General features: G+C 39.3%; 1 protein-coding gene across 1 annotated transcript; it reads left to right on the top strand.

Annotated features, from left to right (window-relative positions):
- The first annotated feature begins 1952 nt into the window (after nt 1-1952).
- Nucleotides 1953-15915, top strand: LOC117306916. The gene is made up of 16 exons (XM_033791494.1): nt 1953-2502; nt 3118-3197; nt 4632-4752; nt 6531-6605; nt 7563-7725; nt 8058-8131; nt 8290-8373; nt 9070-9218; nt 9634-9694; nt 10305-10377; nt 10896-11305; nt 12108-12219; nt 13309-13418; nt 13783-13854; nt 14628-14762; nt 15175-15915. Exons 1-16 carry the CDS (start codon nt 2080-2082, stop codon nt 15352-15354), a joined length of 2322 nt encoding a protein of 773 aa, XP_033647385.1. The 5' UTR covers nt 1953-2079; the 3' UTR covers nt 15355-15915.
- The last annotated feature ends 1175 nt before the right edge of the window (nt 15916-17090 follow it).

The following is a 17090-nucleotide window of genomic DNA, read 5'->3' as shown; positions in this document are numbered from 1 at the left end:
CCTCTTCCTCAAAATCTACGCTATTTCAGAGTGAGCCTTTCCTCACAATGTTTTATACTATCAACAGCTCTCCAATGATGCTCGTTACCAAGTCAGTTTTTAAGTTAAATATTAGTTTTGAATAACTACCAAACGTGTACCTTCCCTTTGAACTTGATTATAATTAATTTCTGTATCTGTATATATATATATCGATGTTGGTCACTTCGTACCCAAGCCACTTCGTACCCAAGTCATTTCGTACCCAAGTCATTTCGTACCAAGTCACTTCGTACCTCAATTTGTCTGACCGATGTGGCCGGCTTTCATTATTTTCTTTCATATGGACATTGACACTGATTATTTTTTATACTTCACGGTAATTAAAAACGACTTTTTCGGAAGGAAGATTATGTGACAGTGTCAGTTTTAACACCCCAGTTTTTGCAGTGTACATGTCACGTGCTCTTGAAGAGGTCCCATGATGTTTGTCAGTGTTACATTTCGATATCAAGTCTCTACAATGAAGTGTTAATCGATATCAGTGACGTGGATTCCGTTATGTTGCATCAGTATTATCCAGTCGATATATTGACCAGGCGACTTTCGTTCCGTGGACACTGTGTGGAAGAGCTGGTTTAGGAAAGAATAGCCGTCTGCTGCCGTTCGTTATCGATCCGACTCTTTGGGCTACCGGCTCGGATTGATCTGTTGATCAGGGCCTAATTTCATAAAGCTGCTTAAGCAGAAACGATTTCTGTTAAGCAACAATAAGCAGGATACCAATCTCATATGCTACATGTGAAGTGGTATTTTAGTTGGTAACTTTTTGTTTTAGTTGGTAAGCATAATTTGCTAGTTGTTGCGCTTAAAAGTGGCCCTATGAATTGGGCCTAGTAGAGGGGAAGGAACCACTGGTCGGTTTACAGCAGGTTTGGTCGGAGTTTATGACAAGATACTGATTGTAACAAACAGGTAGAAGGTAAGGGTTTGTGTTGGGGAGATTTCGAGTAAGGTCAATTGTGTGAATGAAAACAGACGCATATCGTAGCCAGGCTGACACGGACGACACGGACTGAATGAACCTGATATTAGTCACTACCGACTCGTATTGATTGTGATGTTCAATGATGGAGTGATCTAACTTTACCAGGTGAAAAATGACTCCAGGGTTATCTGTAATTTCGCACATTTTTTTTCGAGTTATTTAAAAAATAAATTATTCCGCCAACAATCGATATCAGGTTTTTTTAAAGGTAAGCTTACAGACAAAGTTTTCTCAACGATGATTTCACTTCTGAGGGAAATATTATTGCAAACTTAAAATGGTGTGAACTTCTCAAAACCAACAAGTTTTTTTTTAGACTTATAGGCAGCGGACACTATTGGTAATTACTCAATTTCTTTTAAAAGCATAAAACCTTCCTTGGTAACGAGTAATGGGGAGAGGTTGTGAGAAACGGCTCCCTCTGAAGTAATGTAGTTCACGAGAAAGAAGTAATTTTCCACGAATTTGATTTCGAGACATCCGATTTAGAATTTGAGGTGAAATCAAGCATCCGACAGCACACAGTGTGACAAGGGTGTTTTTTTTTTCCTTTCAGTAATATCTCGCAACTTCCACGACCGATTAAGCTAAAGTTTTCACAGGTTTGTTATGTTATGCATATGTTGAGATACATCAAGTGAGAAGACTGGTCTTTGACAATTACCTATCAGTGTCTTTAATTGTTAGACAGTTTGCTTGGTTCACTCTAACACCGGTGGTACTATGGTTTATCAATAGTTGCAATTTGTATGTGACCGGGTCTTTTAAAATTCCTATTCAAAGGGGAATTAAGGTTATTGAAATTGTGAATTCCTATATTTTGCTCATTTTTGATCATTGCGAAATGTTATCATTTCCCCCCTTTTGCTTCATGTTTTAGATGGTGGCACGGACCGACGTCAGGTTCGACGTCAGGTCCTCATGAAAGCGAGTGAACTGACCAAAAGTACACAATCGCTCCCGAAAGCTTATGATCTTTCTATTAGAAACGTCATCATGGATATTTGAATGACTAAAAAGTACATTATCGCTACCTAAAGTTCATTAACAAAATGGAAGTAGGAATAACTAAAACGCCCAAAGAGCGCCCTCTCCCGCCGTTGATTCGCACAAGTGACGTTTCTCACGGAGCAAGGGAGGGTGGGTCCACGATGAGGATTGCTCCTCTTCCCCAGACTAGCAGGGCCTCAAACCTCCTCCAGAGACGCAGAGATAAACTACGAGCAGTTCTCGCACTCATGGACAACAGTAAGATCAAGAAGAGCGTATCCCGAGACCGGGACCGTGTGATGACCATCAAGAAAGATGCGTTGTCGCTACTCGTAACCGATGGGAGAGAAGGAGGGAGCCTCGAGGCGGGTCCGATGTGGGGACGGGTCCGGAGAGGTGCCATCGCTGACGGGGTGCTAGCGACGCGGAGCCAGGCGAGGGAGAGGGAGAGAAGCACGCTGGACAAGAAACCACTTGTGGTTAGAGTAAGTACAAAGTCTTTTGAACTTCGTTCGTTATGGTTTACAAAAACATGAACTTTTGTGGTATTTTGCCCCTTTTTTAAACGGAAACTGTGGTGACCTACTTGATTTATTGTCTAAAAGATTGAAACAAATTCCGAAAAAAATCGTGCACCCCCCCCCAAAAAAAAAAAAAAAAAATTCGCATCTCCTCTGCTGCCGCTTCCTTTTTTTGTGTGTAAAGAAGATCTTCCCGTCAAAGTTGCAGTTACATTATTGAATGGATTCCGAATGACGCCCGAACAAATTTAAAGATATTCACAAAATGCGAGATAATAACGAAAGAAAAGACACCATTGTCACACGATGTTGTGTGCTTTCAGATGCTTGATTTCGGGACCTCTAATTCTAAATCTGAGGTCTTGAAAATCAAATTCGTCGAAAATTACTTCTTTCTCGAAAATCACGTTACTTCAGAGGGAGCCGTTTCTCACAATGTTTTGTGCTATCAACTATTTTGAGTAATTACCAATAGTGTCCATTGCCTTTAACCCGACTCCAAAGCTTTAGAAAACGTAAATTTTAGTTCCGCAGTTGAACTAACCATCCACCTCTTTGTTATTGTTTCGTTATCAACAGCTGAGGAAATTTGGAAAACTACACACACTTGCCAAAATCATAATGATTCTACTGCGCATGTGTAGGACTTACATCCTGACGTAAGTATAATATGACATGTCCGGTTATTCCTGCAACTTATGATTATTAAATAAATAATGTGTTTATAAACTAGCAATGACTTTTAAATTGGACATAATGTTTTGTTGATGAGGTTGCAAACTACATTTTCGTTATTTCATGATGACGTGAACCAGTTTATGCGAATAAGGGGGAGGGGCGACCCCCGCTCAAAACCATTGCTCCCCTCTTATCTTTCCCGCCCCTCAAATATATATATTAAGTAAAATAGAGCACAAAAAAAGATTGCTTCGATACATAATCCCTACAGAATTGTGTATTCCCCTCTCCTGGAAATGGCTGGTGAACGAAACTGAAACGAATTCTCTAAAAATGTGAGACTTTGGGGTCGATAAGAGGTATCATTTTGAAAAACGTGTCCATGCTCGGAACTACCGTAAAATAAAGGAAAATTAGGGCCTGATTCCAAAGAGCTGTTTAGTGACTGATTTTGTGCATTCTACGCCAGTTTCCATTTTTTATATAATACACATGTAGCCCGCTGCTAACCGAAAGCGCACGAACATGCATGCTTACCATCCGGTGTTTACTGTATACATGTAAATATGAATTGCGTTGCATTGCAAATCCGTGGTGAACGCGAAAGCCGGTTGCCTACTTCTGTTATAAAAACTAAAATTTGCAATGAAATTGGCCCCTGAGGTATTTCAAAGTCTGTCATTCCTGAATTATTTAACCGACGTGTAAATCCTGGCATGAGCTCCGGGATCGCTCGATCTAGACGCACCTTGCAGGTGTGCAGGAAAGCCCGCAGCTAGAAGCCATTTCCTTGCCGACGATGTACTGTCAGTGTGTCTGGTCGTCTTAAAACACATGAGAGAATAAACTGTTGTACAAAATAATAGATCATGTTGATATGCGGCATGTTGATATGCATTGAATACAAGATGCACAGAAAGATATTAGACTAAGACGAGTAACCAGTCCAATTTTTCTGCTATAAATGTGATTCTCAGTTATGCTGATAGGTTGAGAGCCAAAACAAATTATGGTACATTGTGTGTACATATATGTTCCAGGGCGGAGCCAGGATGTTGAGAGATGCGGGAGGGCTCAATCATTTAAGGCAAATTTCGAAGTTACACATTTCAGTAATCCTGCTGGTGTAAGTTGCTCACGGCTTTTGGGTCCGGGGCCCTCGTTTGGGCAGCAAGCACATTATTCAAACATTCAACGGTCTCATACGGTGCAATCTCGGACGTTTCAAGTTAATTTGCTGTTCAGTTCGTTTTGTTTTTCAGTTGGCATAATGGTAGGTGGAAGGCACCCACAAATTCGCCACTGAGTTTTTTCTTTGCATTAGTTTTTCAAGATGAGAAGTCATTGAACAGGGTAATTTATACAGACCTTTTTGATACACAAATATTAATTTCATAATGTTGTTTGTCTTGAAGGGAAAATGACGCTAAGATGGTGAAGCTATTTAGTGTGGTAGACGCAGCTCAAGCCGGCGACAAGTACAAAGTAAAGGGCGACCTCCTTTTCGATGTGACGACGTTTAGAGCCAAGAAACAGGTGCGTGTTGTCTGCAACTTTAAATAATTGATTGATATTCTGACAAAATAGTACGAGGTGTCGTCATTCAATTTGTATGTATTGCGTTGAGGATGTGATAAAGAGTTTCGCAATGAGCTGGAAGGGGCAGTTCCATCAGCTTTAAAAACGGACAATGAGCTTGATTAAAGGCAGTGGACACTATTGGTTATTACTCAAAATAATTATTAGCACGAAACCTTACTTGGTAACGAGTAATGGGGAGAGGTTGGTAGTATAAAACATTGTGAGAAACGGCTCCCTCTGAAGTGGAGTAGTTTTCGAGAAAGAAGTAATTTTCCACGAATTTGATTTCGAGACCTCAAGTTTAGAACTTGAGGTCTCGAAATCAACCATCTAAACGCACACAACTTCGTGTGACAAGGGTTTTTTTCTTTCATTATTATCTCGCAACTTCGACGACCAATTGAGCTCAAATTTACACAGGTTTGTTATTTCATGCATATGTTGAGATACACCAAGTGAGAAGACTGGTCTTTGACAATTACCAATAGTGTCCATTGTCTTTAATATGATGTGTTGGAGATTGTTCAATACGCTATGTACTTTTGATGTGAATGACACTCAATGTTATTTTCATGAGAATGCTGCATCACACACAGTAATTGCAAATCTGGAACAGTGTACAGTATACCGCCCTCCCCAAAAGGGGAGTGTGTGTTACGTAGTTCCCTGCAAATCTTCGCTTATTTGCTTGCAGCCCCCATTCCCAATATTTTTGAGCTGTGCTGTGAACTCTCTTGTAAAAAAATCGTAGTACGGCATGTTGGTGATGAGATTGTGCCTTTTATGATAAAAGCATGGAATTTGACACACAGTCGGAGGTTTTCATTCGAAATATATTTTTGCTATATGGCTATCACAGATTATTTTGTCCTTTTGAACAAAACAAGGTGGAATTAAGAAGCAATTGCAGCCATTGAAAATCGTTAAAGTTTCTTGATCTACGTAACAATAATAATAATAATAATAATAATAATAATAATAATAATAATAATAATAATAATAATAAGACTTGTAATGCGCACATATCCACCCTGCTGGGTGTTCAAAACCAAAAACAAAAACAAAACACAACACAAAGAAAAACAGACACAACAAAATTAGTCATTGAAAACCTGTGACATAAGATAAGTTTTGTGAAGAGACTTGAATTTGTCCAAGTACTTGTGAATCTAACCAATATTCCTGATGGGGTATGATGACAGACGAACCATGTTGTTGATGTGTGGCTGAAGTGTCAAAAATAAAAAATAACCCCTAAATTCCGAGCTTTCAGCGAGGGAGCTATCCGAGCATCACCGATGGAGATGTATGGCACTGAAACCTTAGTTAACTGTTGACGTGACCCAAATAAAAGGAACTCTGTCTTATCATCATTTAACTTCAGGAAGTTTTGTTGTGTCCAACGTCGAATCTCTTGGATGCATTTCTCAAGTCTTGCAATAGATGCATTGGCGTTTTCTTGAGAAGATTTAAACGCGATGTATAGCTGAGTACTTTTGTTAAAGACAATAAATGTGATGGGCCAATAGCCAAGTATCTTTCTCATGACATATAGTCTGAATGTGTGTCAAGTTACATGCTTGTATCATCAAAGACACAATCCCACCAAATATCCCCCCCCCCCCCCCCCAGCTGCTCCACTATAAAGGGTGGGGGGACACAACCGAACCTCGAACCTCGTTCATTAGCCTAAATTTGTGAAACTTGTAAACATTATTTGTGTTACTTGACAGAACAATGTATCCAGTGAAACCAAAAGAATTTTGGAACTGCCGACTGCAGAACGGACAGAGAAGGATATCCATCATGTACGTACAAAAATATACAAATCCTGAATCTTACCGATTTGTTTCTGTCATTTTGGGGATGACGAAGTTTGGACATGAAAACATGAGAACAAAAGAGGTCCACATAATGAAGGGACTTCAAACAGTATGGCTCACACACGTCCACACATTAATCGTTACAGTGATGTATATAAAGGAAAGTCCAAAGAGTGACTGACTGAAACACGCCGAGCTGTGTGTGTCCGTCTGTTTAAACAGCCAATAAAGGATGATCTCAAATTTATTATATAAATGTTACAGTTTTCTAATAGCTGCGGTCCATTAACAAAATATAACGAGTCTCTTACCTCACGTTAAAACATGGTAAAAATGGGGTTTTCTCCCGAACGCTTCAAGTCAAATTTCTGAAAAACGCGGGGTCAAACAAACCCGCTCGACAAAGGAATCGTGACGTCAGTGGCGGCTATTTGATGTGGAAAATAGCGCCCTCAGTTTGCCAAAGCTGGAGAACTGTGTTCAAACCCAATTAGGGGAAAATCGTCACTGGCGTCAAGGGGTCATTATAATAGATAAGCCGTTTTTGACTTTCGGCTGAAAAAGCCGCGCGGCCGGGTGCATTTTTGACTCGAGTTGTTTATTATTAAATGCAAATTTTGTGATTAAAATGGTTATTAACCGGTATCTAGGATGTCTATTTGGCCATAAAAAGGTAATAGTTGAAATATTGAGATCATCCTTTACTTGCGGTTTAACTTTGTAAATATTTACGCGAATAATTATTTGCGATTTGGGGCACAAATCACAAATCGTGAATGCTTCTTATGTGAACGCTGCGATTTCGGTCACAAGTCATGAATGTAAATACAAATAATATGTCCTCTTAAATCCACAACCATCGATACCATACATACAATTTTAAAAAAGGTTAGGAAGAAAATATTGACACCATTCTTGAATTATTTTGGATGATATCCTCAGGTGCAGGTAGAACTGCAGCAGATGGAGTTTATTACAAAGTACCCAGTGCATATGCAGCGTGGTCTAATTCAGACAGGAGCGTATGAAAGCTACGAGACTGGACGGGTTATCATTCGCTACGGTCGACGGCCCTACGCTTTCTATCTCGTACTGGCTGGATCAGGTATTATCTCGTAAAACAGGAAATGTACATTAAGTTTTTGGCCAGGGCATGATCGTTACTCACTGCGAATTTAATATATTGTACATGTAGAAGTTTTATCTTCATTGTAGTCGTCAATTTTTGGAAGTAAAAACCAACAAAAACAAAGTGAAAATCACAGAGCAATGTTTTCAGGAAAGTCGCTTAACACACTGTAGGCCCGGTACATGCTGAAATAATTTTCGTGCAGTTGTTTTACTCATTTCTCAAAAACAATAGCACCTCAGCATGTAATATTTTAAGGAAAGCATTATAATTGTTTCACCGTTATACTTTTCTTCATTATTTTCTAGCTCTACTGTTGGAGGGTGATCCGGAAAACAGCGGAAGGGCCGTAACGGCTCTGGTCAAAGGTCAAGTATTCGGGGTGAGTGAAGTGAAAGCTCTAAACTTTAATTTTGTGAAATTTTACAAAATTCTACAAGAAATCGCTGTTTATACTTATTTTGATTGGAGTGATAAATACTTGAAGGTTTACATATTAATTTTCCTTGTTTATTTGATTTCTTATATCTTACTAAACAGAATGAAGCAATAGTCAGTAGAGGTCGCCATAACGTCACTGTTATCTCAAAAGAGTTCATCCAACTGTTAAGTCTCACAGTGGAGGTAGGTTAGAAATTTAAGCATAACATTTGAAACTATAGAAAAACAGTATTTTCGATGCTATTTTTGTGAGTATCCATAAGAAGAAGTTTTAAAACTTTCGAAATATTCCCGAAAGAATTTTCGTTCAAATATTTATTTCGGAATTACTGTAACACCCTATACCAAAATTTGATAGTTTTCTGAAAAAGTTGAATTGCAATAAAAGTAAATGACAACCGAAACATCAGCTTGTTAATATATTTAGAGATTTGTTCTCTGGAGAATTGACCTTGAGTCCTTGTGCCGTGCGGGGGGGGGCTGACCAATTTTTTGGTAAGTTTGACTCGGAATCGGTGTCAAAATTACCCAGAAATGGGTCACGCTTACACAGAATCCTAGCAGTTAAAATACCATTGTATTGTAGTTTTTGCCAATTTCGGAATCTCCAAAACCAGGCGTTTCTTGCCAAACATAAAACTGAGTTTATCCAGACATGGGGTCCCGGGTGCCTGACCCATTTATGTGCCAAGCTGAACCGGAAACCTTTTCCACGACACATATCTTTTAAACGTCGGGTTGAATGTCCACAACAAATAAATTCTCCAACGTCAAGCATAGGAACTACACTCTTGAAGAATTTCCCAAAGCATTGGTACATTTTGTAAATGTTTGCGTGTCATACTAATTAATAAACGCTTATAAATCATTTGAACCCAGGAGTATTCAAGGATATTCTTAGCCGGTGGAGTGAGTAACATCAGTGGTGTAGACGGAAGTAGTTTTATCGAATCGGTCAGCATCTTCAAAGGCTGGCCGCTGCACCTTCTCAAGAAACATCCCAAGAAGTGCAGATTCAACTTTTACACGTAAGTATTGAATAAGCCGTGGTTTCAAGACTCTCTAGGTGTAGTCATGAAATTAATTAAGTCCCCTCTCCCCTAAAAAAAACTTGTCGCGCTAAGAAAAGTATAGGTTCCTATCAGGAACACTTGTCATAAAGCTAACTATAACGCAAACAAAGTAGCAAAGCACAAAGTATTCTTAAGGATAAGTTAACCAGCCAAAGGCCATGTCACATGTACATGTTTTGCCTGGGATATCCCGTGCTTACCTTTGTCTACCAGAAGGGTGCTTTGAATATCTACTTATGAAATTGAGTCGAACATTGATGTTCTCAGTACTTTGATGCAAACAATTTTAGATTTAGTCACTTGTAAGTGTTAGAAGCTGACAACTTTTGTGAAAAATATAATTGAAATATCTTTACTTTCCATTCTTTAGGAGGGGCACGGTGATCGAGACGGACAGCAACCGAAGTGACTGGATCTACATCTTAAAATCGGTACGTCAATTAAAACTCGAGACAGTTTCAATGTCAAATAGTTCGGGACGAGCCTTTCAGTTAGCAACCTCCATATTATTGGTAAAGCCCGGAACACCTACTATTGGACCATTTACATTCATTCAATATCGTTCATAGACCTTTTCGCAAATACTGGGGCGCGCGCGTAAAGCTTGTAATTAGGTGCATTGTGGTCTAGCTGGTACCCAAATTTGATCCATATCTATCCCACAATGCACCTCATTCAACAGTCTGCGCTTGCGCAATGGTATTTGCGAAAAGGTCTATGAGTGTTCACCGTATCTTACGTTAAGTTTGCAAAAGCTTGCTCGAATCATGTGGCATAGCAACTGTCTCGAAAGTCCGAAGAATTCAGAAATAAAGATGGTAACTTCTGATGAAGCTATTCATTGAACCACTGACATTAAAATCTAACTCGCAATAGGCTTATTGGTGATGTCTTTGTAATGTGTGGTGGTTATTTTCTAAAGTTACGACAATTTTATCCCTAATAGACGAAACAAGACAACTCATTACCTTTTGGAAATCACAACATTTGTTTTGGGTGACGGACATATATTGATGATTTCTTATGTATATTACCTTGTAGGGGAGCTGTGCAGTTCTAAAGAAGTTACACTACGAGGAGCCTGTGCCAACAAAACGGAAACGAAATCTACCTGGTAAGAAGCTAGTCACATAGATAAAATAACATTACGAATTATCTATTACAAACGAGAGTATACAACATTTTTGGTTTGGATGCAGAGATATGTAGTATCTGAAACTTTGCATGATGGAGATACAATATAAAGGAAGGTTTGGGAAGACACAATGTTTAAAATCCGAGAAGAACCAGAGTTTCTGAGAAAAACCTGTCTTTTAGAAACTCTGGTCCTTCTCGGTACAACCACAGCTCAAATCTTACACAATTTGAAGGGAATCAGCAAACCTTCTTTACAGGAATATAAACTCAATTTGTTATTTTATTAAACCGATGCTAAATCTTAGTTAGACTTTTTTTTAATGCTTATTATTTTGTTTTGTTGAAACTGCTAAAACAAGTTACAATACGTTACACAAACTGAAAGTGTCAAGATTGTTTTGGAAAGAACTGGTGAAATAAAGATGGTACAATACTTGTCCTGTTGAGGTCAAAGTCCACATCGTGACATGTTTGGTTTGTTCATTTCTTGTACAGCGATTCCCCAACGAGCCCGCCCCTCGCTCACGACCAATCATGAGGAACAGCTAACGAACAAATTACGGGAGATGCAGAGAAAGCGCGCCAAAGCCCTCAAAGGGAAATCACGCCGTTTCGGCAACTCTCGAACTAAGATCATCGTCAGAATCCCAATGCGAGATGATCCCCTGGCGACGACAGATCTCGTGAGAAAAGACGAGAAGACAGGAGTACCCAACAGTCTCGTGCCAACAATCTTAGTCTCAGACCCCAGTCGTCCAAGCAGTTCGTCGGGTGGTTATGGTGCTCAAACGCCCATGTCAGTACAAGCACCTCTTGAGGAAGAGACTACGATGGATCAGGGGAAGGACCACGTTGTCGAAAAGGGAACAGTGACGTCAAAGAATCTTAAAGATTCACTATCTCGGGTAAGCTTTAAACATCTCTTATTCTTATCCATTTATTGTTATTAAAGGCACTGGACACTATTGGTAATTGTCAAAGACCAGTCTTCTCACTTGTATCTCAAAACAATAAATATGCATAAAATAACCAACTTGTGAAAATTTGAGTTCATTGGTCGTCGAAGTTGCGAGATAATAATGAAAGAAAAAACACCCTTGTCACACGAAAGTTTGAGCTTTCAGATGCTTGATTTCGAGACCTCAAAATCTTATTCTGAGTTCTTGAAATCAAATTCGTGGAAAATTACTTCTTTTTCGAAAACTACGTATTTCAGGTGGAGCCGTTTCTCACAATGTTTTATACTATCAACCTCTCCCCATTACACATGACCAATTAAGGATTTATGCTAATAATTATTTTGAGTAGTTGCCAACAGTGTCCACGGCCTTTAACCCGTTGTATCTCATTAACAGTCACTCAAGATTTGGTAACCCATTAAAAATGTCGTTACAATTTAATGAATTTAAACGGTACTCATTCTTGTGAAAATGTCATGTAATGAAGAGATATTTTGTGTAAGTGCAGGAAATATTGTTCCATATTTTTTAGAAAAACTGCTGACATTTTACAAGTGATCCACCCTTCACTAACCCAGTGGTCAATACCATGGCTCTGGCTGCCCAAGAACAGCAATTAGCTAAGCTGAAAACAATTATACTTTGATGTAATACCAAAATATAATGCATGTTTTGCTCAGTTGGAAATTTAGGAAGGAATTTTGACCCAGATTGTGAAATAACATGTAAGTTTGAATCGTTTCAACAGGGCCCTTTTCTGACGCATACGAGACGACTACCAAGCGTCCTTAAAGAGCCTCAGGTCACGTCATCAGAACATGAGCAAGAACGCGGGAAACCTCATTTTGAAAGTACACGAGGTAAGAAGATTGTTTTATTTGCCACTTTTGTTTAAAGGGTCTATGTACCTTTTGTAGGGAAAAAACACAATGTCCACAGATTTACATTAAACTTACACAGTTTGAAGATAATGATAGTAGCAAGCTTCCCTGAAAATATTACTGGCTGAGGTGCTGTGTTTTTTGAGAAATTAGTAAAAAAATGTAAAAAAAAATAATTTTCGTCTCAGTGATCATGAGACCAACATTATTTTAGCATGTAAAAACATATTTTCGTGACATCGTTTTACTCATTTCTCAAAAAACTACAGCACCTCAGCAACTAATATTTTAAGGTATGCTTTCTACTATCATTATCTTCAAACGGTGTAAGTTTAATGCAAATCTGTGGACATTGTGTTTGGTGTTACAAAAAGTACCCAAATCCTTTAACAAAAGAACTTAATGGTATCACTTAAAGTCTTACTAATACTAGAAAAACTGCATGAGCTTTCGCATCACAACTACTTCATCGGATGCAAAGTAGTTGTTGCTATGAAGTAGTTGTTGCTATACGAAAGCTCATGCAGTTTTTCTTAATATTAGTTAGACTTCAAGTGCTACCATTAAAACCATTATACACAGATTTACAAATAATTTACAGGGTTTACAGAAGGTAATGGTGAAAGACTTCTCTTGAAATATTGTTCCATGAAATGCTTTACTTTTTGAGAAAACATTAAAAAAATATCAATTCTCGATAGCGAGAATTACGGATTTATTCTAAACTCATGTCATGACACGGCGAAACGCGCTGAAACAAAAGTGAGTTTTCCCGTTATTTTCTCCCGACTCCGATGACCGATTGAGCCTAAATTATCACAGGTTTGTTATTTTATATATAAGTTGTGATACACGAAGTGTGGTACTTGGACAATACGGTTTAGCGAAAGTGTATAATGGCTTTAAGTTCCTTTTTTTGGTCATCTTTTAGACTAACACGGCCGTCCTTATTACATGTTCACCTTTATTCACAAATCTGTTTCCTTATTTTTGTTTTCGTGTGTCTGTTGTTTCCACCACTGTCTTCACGCAATTCAATCCTTTTCTTGTTTTTCCTCCTTCTGTCAGACGAGGCATCTACGAGCCAGTTGTCGGCTGACCAGGCAAGCCTGGTTTCCTCTCAGGAATCAAAAACGTACTCCACTGTCGACGCTGATGATGACTTGGTGGAAGACCAGGTGAATGAAAACTCTTAATAATCAGTTTTTAGATCACTAGTGCTTAGTTTGAATTATGAGACTCGCTAGTGAACTTGAAGTTAGCAAAGTGTGGAATTGCGATCTGCAACACCATCCTATGCATATAATATGCATATTATCATATCAATAATAGGATATTAGCATATCCATATATGACTCCTATATGTTAATGTTTGAACATCGAGGCAGCATACATGGTTAAAGTAAAGGATGACACGTGACGAGCGTTGCACCAACCAAATTACAATGATCTAATATGTGCGGTATATAATGTTTATCAGGGAAGGTCAATGCAATCTTTGAAAATATTGAAATTATGTTTTTGTTTTGATCTTCCTCTTAGTCTGCCGCGACTAGGCGCATTGGACGAGATACATACGTTCAGATAGGCACTTTGGAACCAGGAGATATATTTGTAAGTAGGCCATGTTGTACTGTTTGTTTATTGTAACCGCATGTATGACCTCATGGCTTCAAGATTATCGTTGAAGTTTGATAAATGAAGGGATACTATTGTATTTGAAAGAAGGGGAAATTTTCAGCAAGTTTATGAAAATTGTCTTCAAACACTATTTGGCAGCAGACGTAATACACTCTACAGTTATCTCTTGTTTTTAATAACATTGTCACTAGGACTTGCCAAACAATACCTCTTCATAAAAGGAATGTTGTTGTAAGATGACAGTAAAACAAAGAAACACAAAGTTGTAAATCTGTTACATGACTTTATTGTGCGCTCGACTGAATATCAGTTGTGTTGCTGTCCTGATTATCCTCTTCTTTCATTTGATCTCTGGACCCAAGGTGAATATTCAAAATAATTAAAATTGGTAGTAAGTCCCGAGTATTTACCATGCATTACCCGTTAAGTTTGCGGCCACCTAGCGTCCCCACCATGCATTACCCGTTAAGTTTGCGGCCACCTAGCGTCCCCACCATGCATTACCCGTTAAGTTTGCTGCCACCTAGCGTCCCCACCATGCATTACCCGTTAGGTTTGCTGCCACCTAGCGTCCCCACCATGCATTACCCGTTAAGTTTGCTGCCACCTAGAGTCCCCACCATGCATTACCCGTTAAGTTTGCTGCCACCTAGCGTCCCCACAATGCATTACCCGTTAAGTTTGCTGCCACCTAGCGTCCCCACCCCATAAGTCTAAAATTGTACATACTTCTTTTTTATTTCCAGGGAGTATCCGACATGGCGTTCGGCAAGCAGCCATGTCTAAGCTTGGTGAGCAACGGGGCAGAGTGTGTACTTGTCGCTAAGAAGTTTTATGCTAAGCACGCTACAGAAGGGAACATGAAAACAATTACAGATCTTGTAAGTGTGTTACTTATATAAATGTTGCCACTCTTTATGCATGTAACTTGCTGAAGGCAAATTAACAACAGAAATGGGCCTACAAATACTTAGATATGCAGAAGTCGAAGTTGAATATCGGTGCATTACTTCTCCCGGCTGGTATTGTATTGTCATTTTGGAGATGATTATATGAAACTTATATTTTCAAGAGATGTTAAAGCAAGATGTTAAAGATGTGGTGAAGCCAGCCCCTCCATCCACCCCCATTTTGTTACCTTCTTCACTGCTTATCCCTTGCTCTCCCTCTTTGCATTTCTTTCCATTTGACTGCTTCTGTTACGCCAGTTAACCTGGTTATGCGTGTTTAATGAGTTGTCAATTTGGGTTACTTAAGTCTTTTTCAAATACATTATTGTTTTGCAATCCTCAGCTCAGACCGTACCCCAATGAGGAAACACTTCTGCGTGATCTTCGGGAGAAGCTGACCTGGCAAAACCACCGTGCGGCTACCCTGACCGACACCGCGCACAACCTGAGAAGATACCGTAGAAAGCTCAACGATCCAGGGATGCGAGCACCGGCAGCCACGCTCAATACTGCGCCCGTTTGATGATGAGTGTTTTACTGTAGCGTGACTGGAGATTCTGTCTCACAGTGAGACTCGAAGTTTGCTTCCAACTGACACACCCAGGCACATCGTCGGCCTCTTGGTCTCTTCCAGGTTGTGCTGGGGCGGGATCCTTCCTGCACTTCGACGCTCAACCCGAGGGTCACATGGACAGGCGTATTCTCCTGGAGCCGTCGAACGTCGCCAAAGAGGGAGTGGCGTCTCTCCGGAAGACAGTAGCATGTCCTAAATACCGGTGGTCTCCGAGATTGTTGCATAAATGATGAATGGGTGCAGAAATTTCGTCTGGTAGCTGACGACTTCTTTTGACTCAACTTCCTTTACCGTATGGGGACACACACATGGGGAGAAAACCCATCACAACTGTATGTCAGAAAAAATGTGTTGATGCCACACTCTAAAACTCCCGAGTCAGATTTGGCCTGGATTGCGAGTCCCGTTGAGCCGGACCTCGAATTGACTTGGATACTTGCAAAAAAACAGTGATTTTGTTTTGCCTTAAAGGCAGTGGACACTATTGGTAATTACTCAAAATAATTATTAGCACGAAACTTTACTTGGTAACGAGTAATGGGGAGATGTTGATAGTATAAAGCATTGTGAGAAACGGCTCCCTCTGAAGTGGAGTAGTTTTCGAGAAAGAAGTAATTTTCCACGAGTTTGATTCCAAGACCTCAGATTTAGAACTTGAGGTCTCGAAATCAAGCATCTGAAAGCACACAACTTCGTGTAACAATGGTGTTTTTTTCTTTCATTATTATCTCGCAACTTCGACGACCGATTGAGCTCAAATTTACAGGTTTGTTATTTTATGTATATTATGAGATACATACACCAAGTGAGAAGACTGGTCTTTGACAATTTACCAATAGTGTCCACTGTCTTTAATAGATTCTATGTAAGTTTAAACAATTTATGGGGTAATTTTGAAATACATTCCGGGTCGAACTGACTATGATTGCTCCGGCCCAACTAGACACAGAATCCTGGTATATTTGACCCGGAAGTTCATGGGACTCCAACGACACTGCAGCACTCCACAAACACGTTTTGCAGCAGCAACTATAGTTTGCTCTATAGCATTATTTCTGCATTATTTGAATAACTGCATTACTTTCTGAAACCTCCCATGAAACTTTAAACCATGTATAGACCATGGCTTTTGTGTGTTTAAAAAACATTAACTATACACCTATGTGTGCATTATTTTCTTGTGTGCTTGTGTCATCAACCTTAGACAATCAATCAGCATAATATACCAACACAAGTTAATAAACAATTTGCATATTAAGTTGAGGACCACCGCAGAAGCAAGGAGCGATTCTTCGATTTCGAAATATTCAGTTTTATCTACATTGGGCCTTAAAATGAAATAAAAAACTACCAGCAGTTTTATCCAATTTGGGAAAAACTTTCACAAATCGCAAGGGGTTAGTCTATCAGTTTTATCCAATTTTGGCCTAAAAATAAATATAAATCATAAGGAGTTAGTCCAGCAGCTTTATGCAATTTGGGCCTAAAATTTGAAAAATCACAACGGGTTAGTCAAGCAGTTTAATCCATTGGGCCTAAAAAAGAAAAAATCACAAGGGGCAAGTCCAGCAGTTTAATCCATTTGGTCCTTAAATTGAAAACAAAAATCACAAGGGGGTTAGTCCAGCAGTTAAGCCCAATTTGGGCCTCGAAATTAAAAAATCACACGAGGTAAGTCCAGCAGT

Source organism: Asterias rubens, chromosome 2 (genome assembly GCF_902459465.1).
Source record: "Asterias rubens chromosome 2, eAstRub1.3, whole genome shotgun sequence".
NCBI lineage: Eukaryota > Metazoa > Echinodermata > Asteroidea > Forcipulatida > Asteriidae > Asterias > Asterias rubens.
The sequence above is the reverse complement of the archived record's forward strand: the minus strand, read 5'-3'. Positions and strand labels throughout refer to the sequence as shown.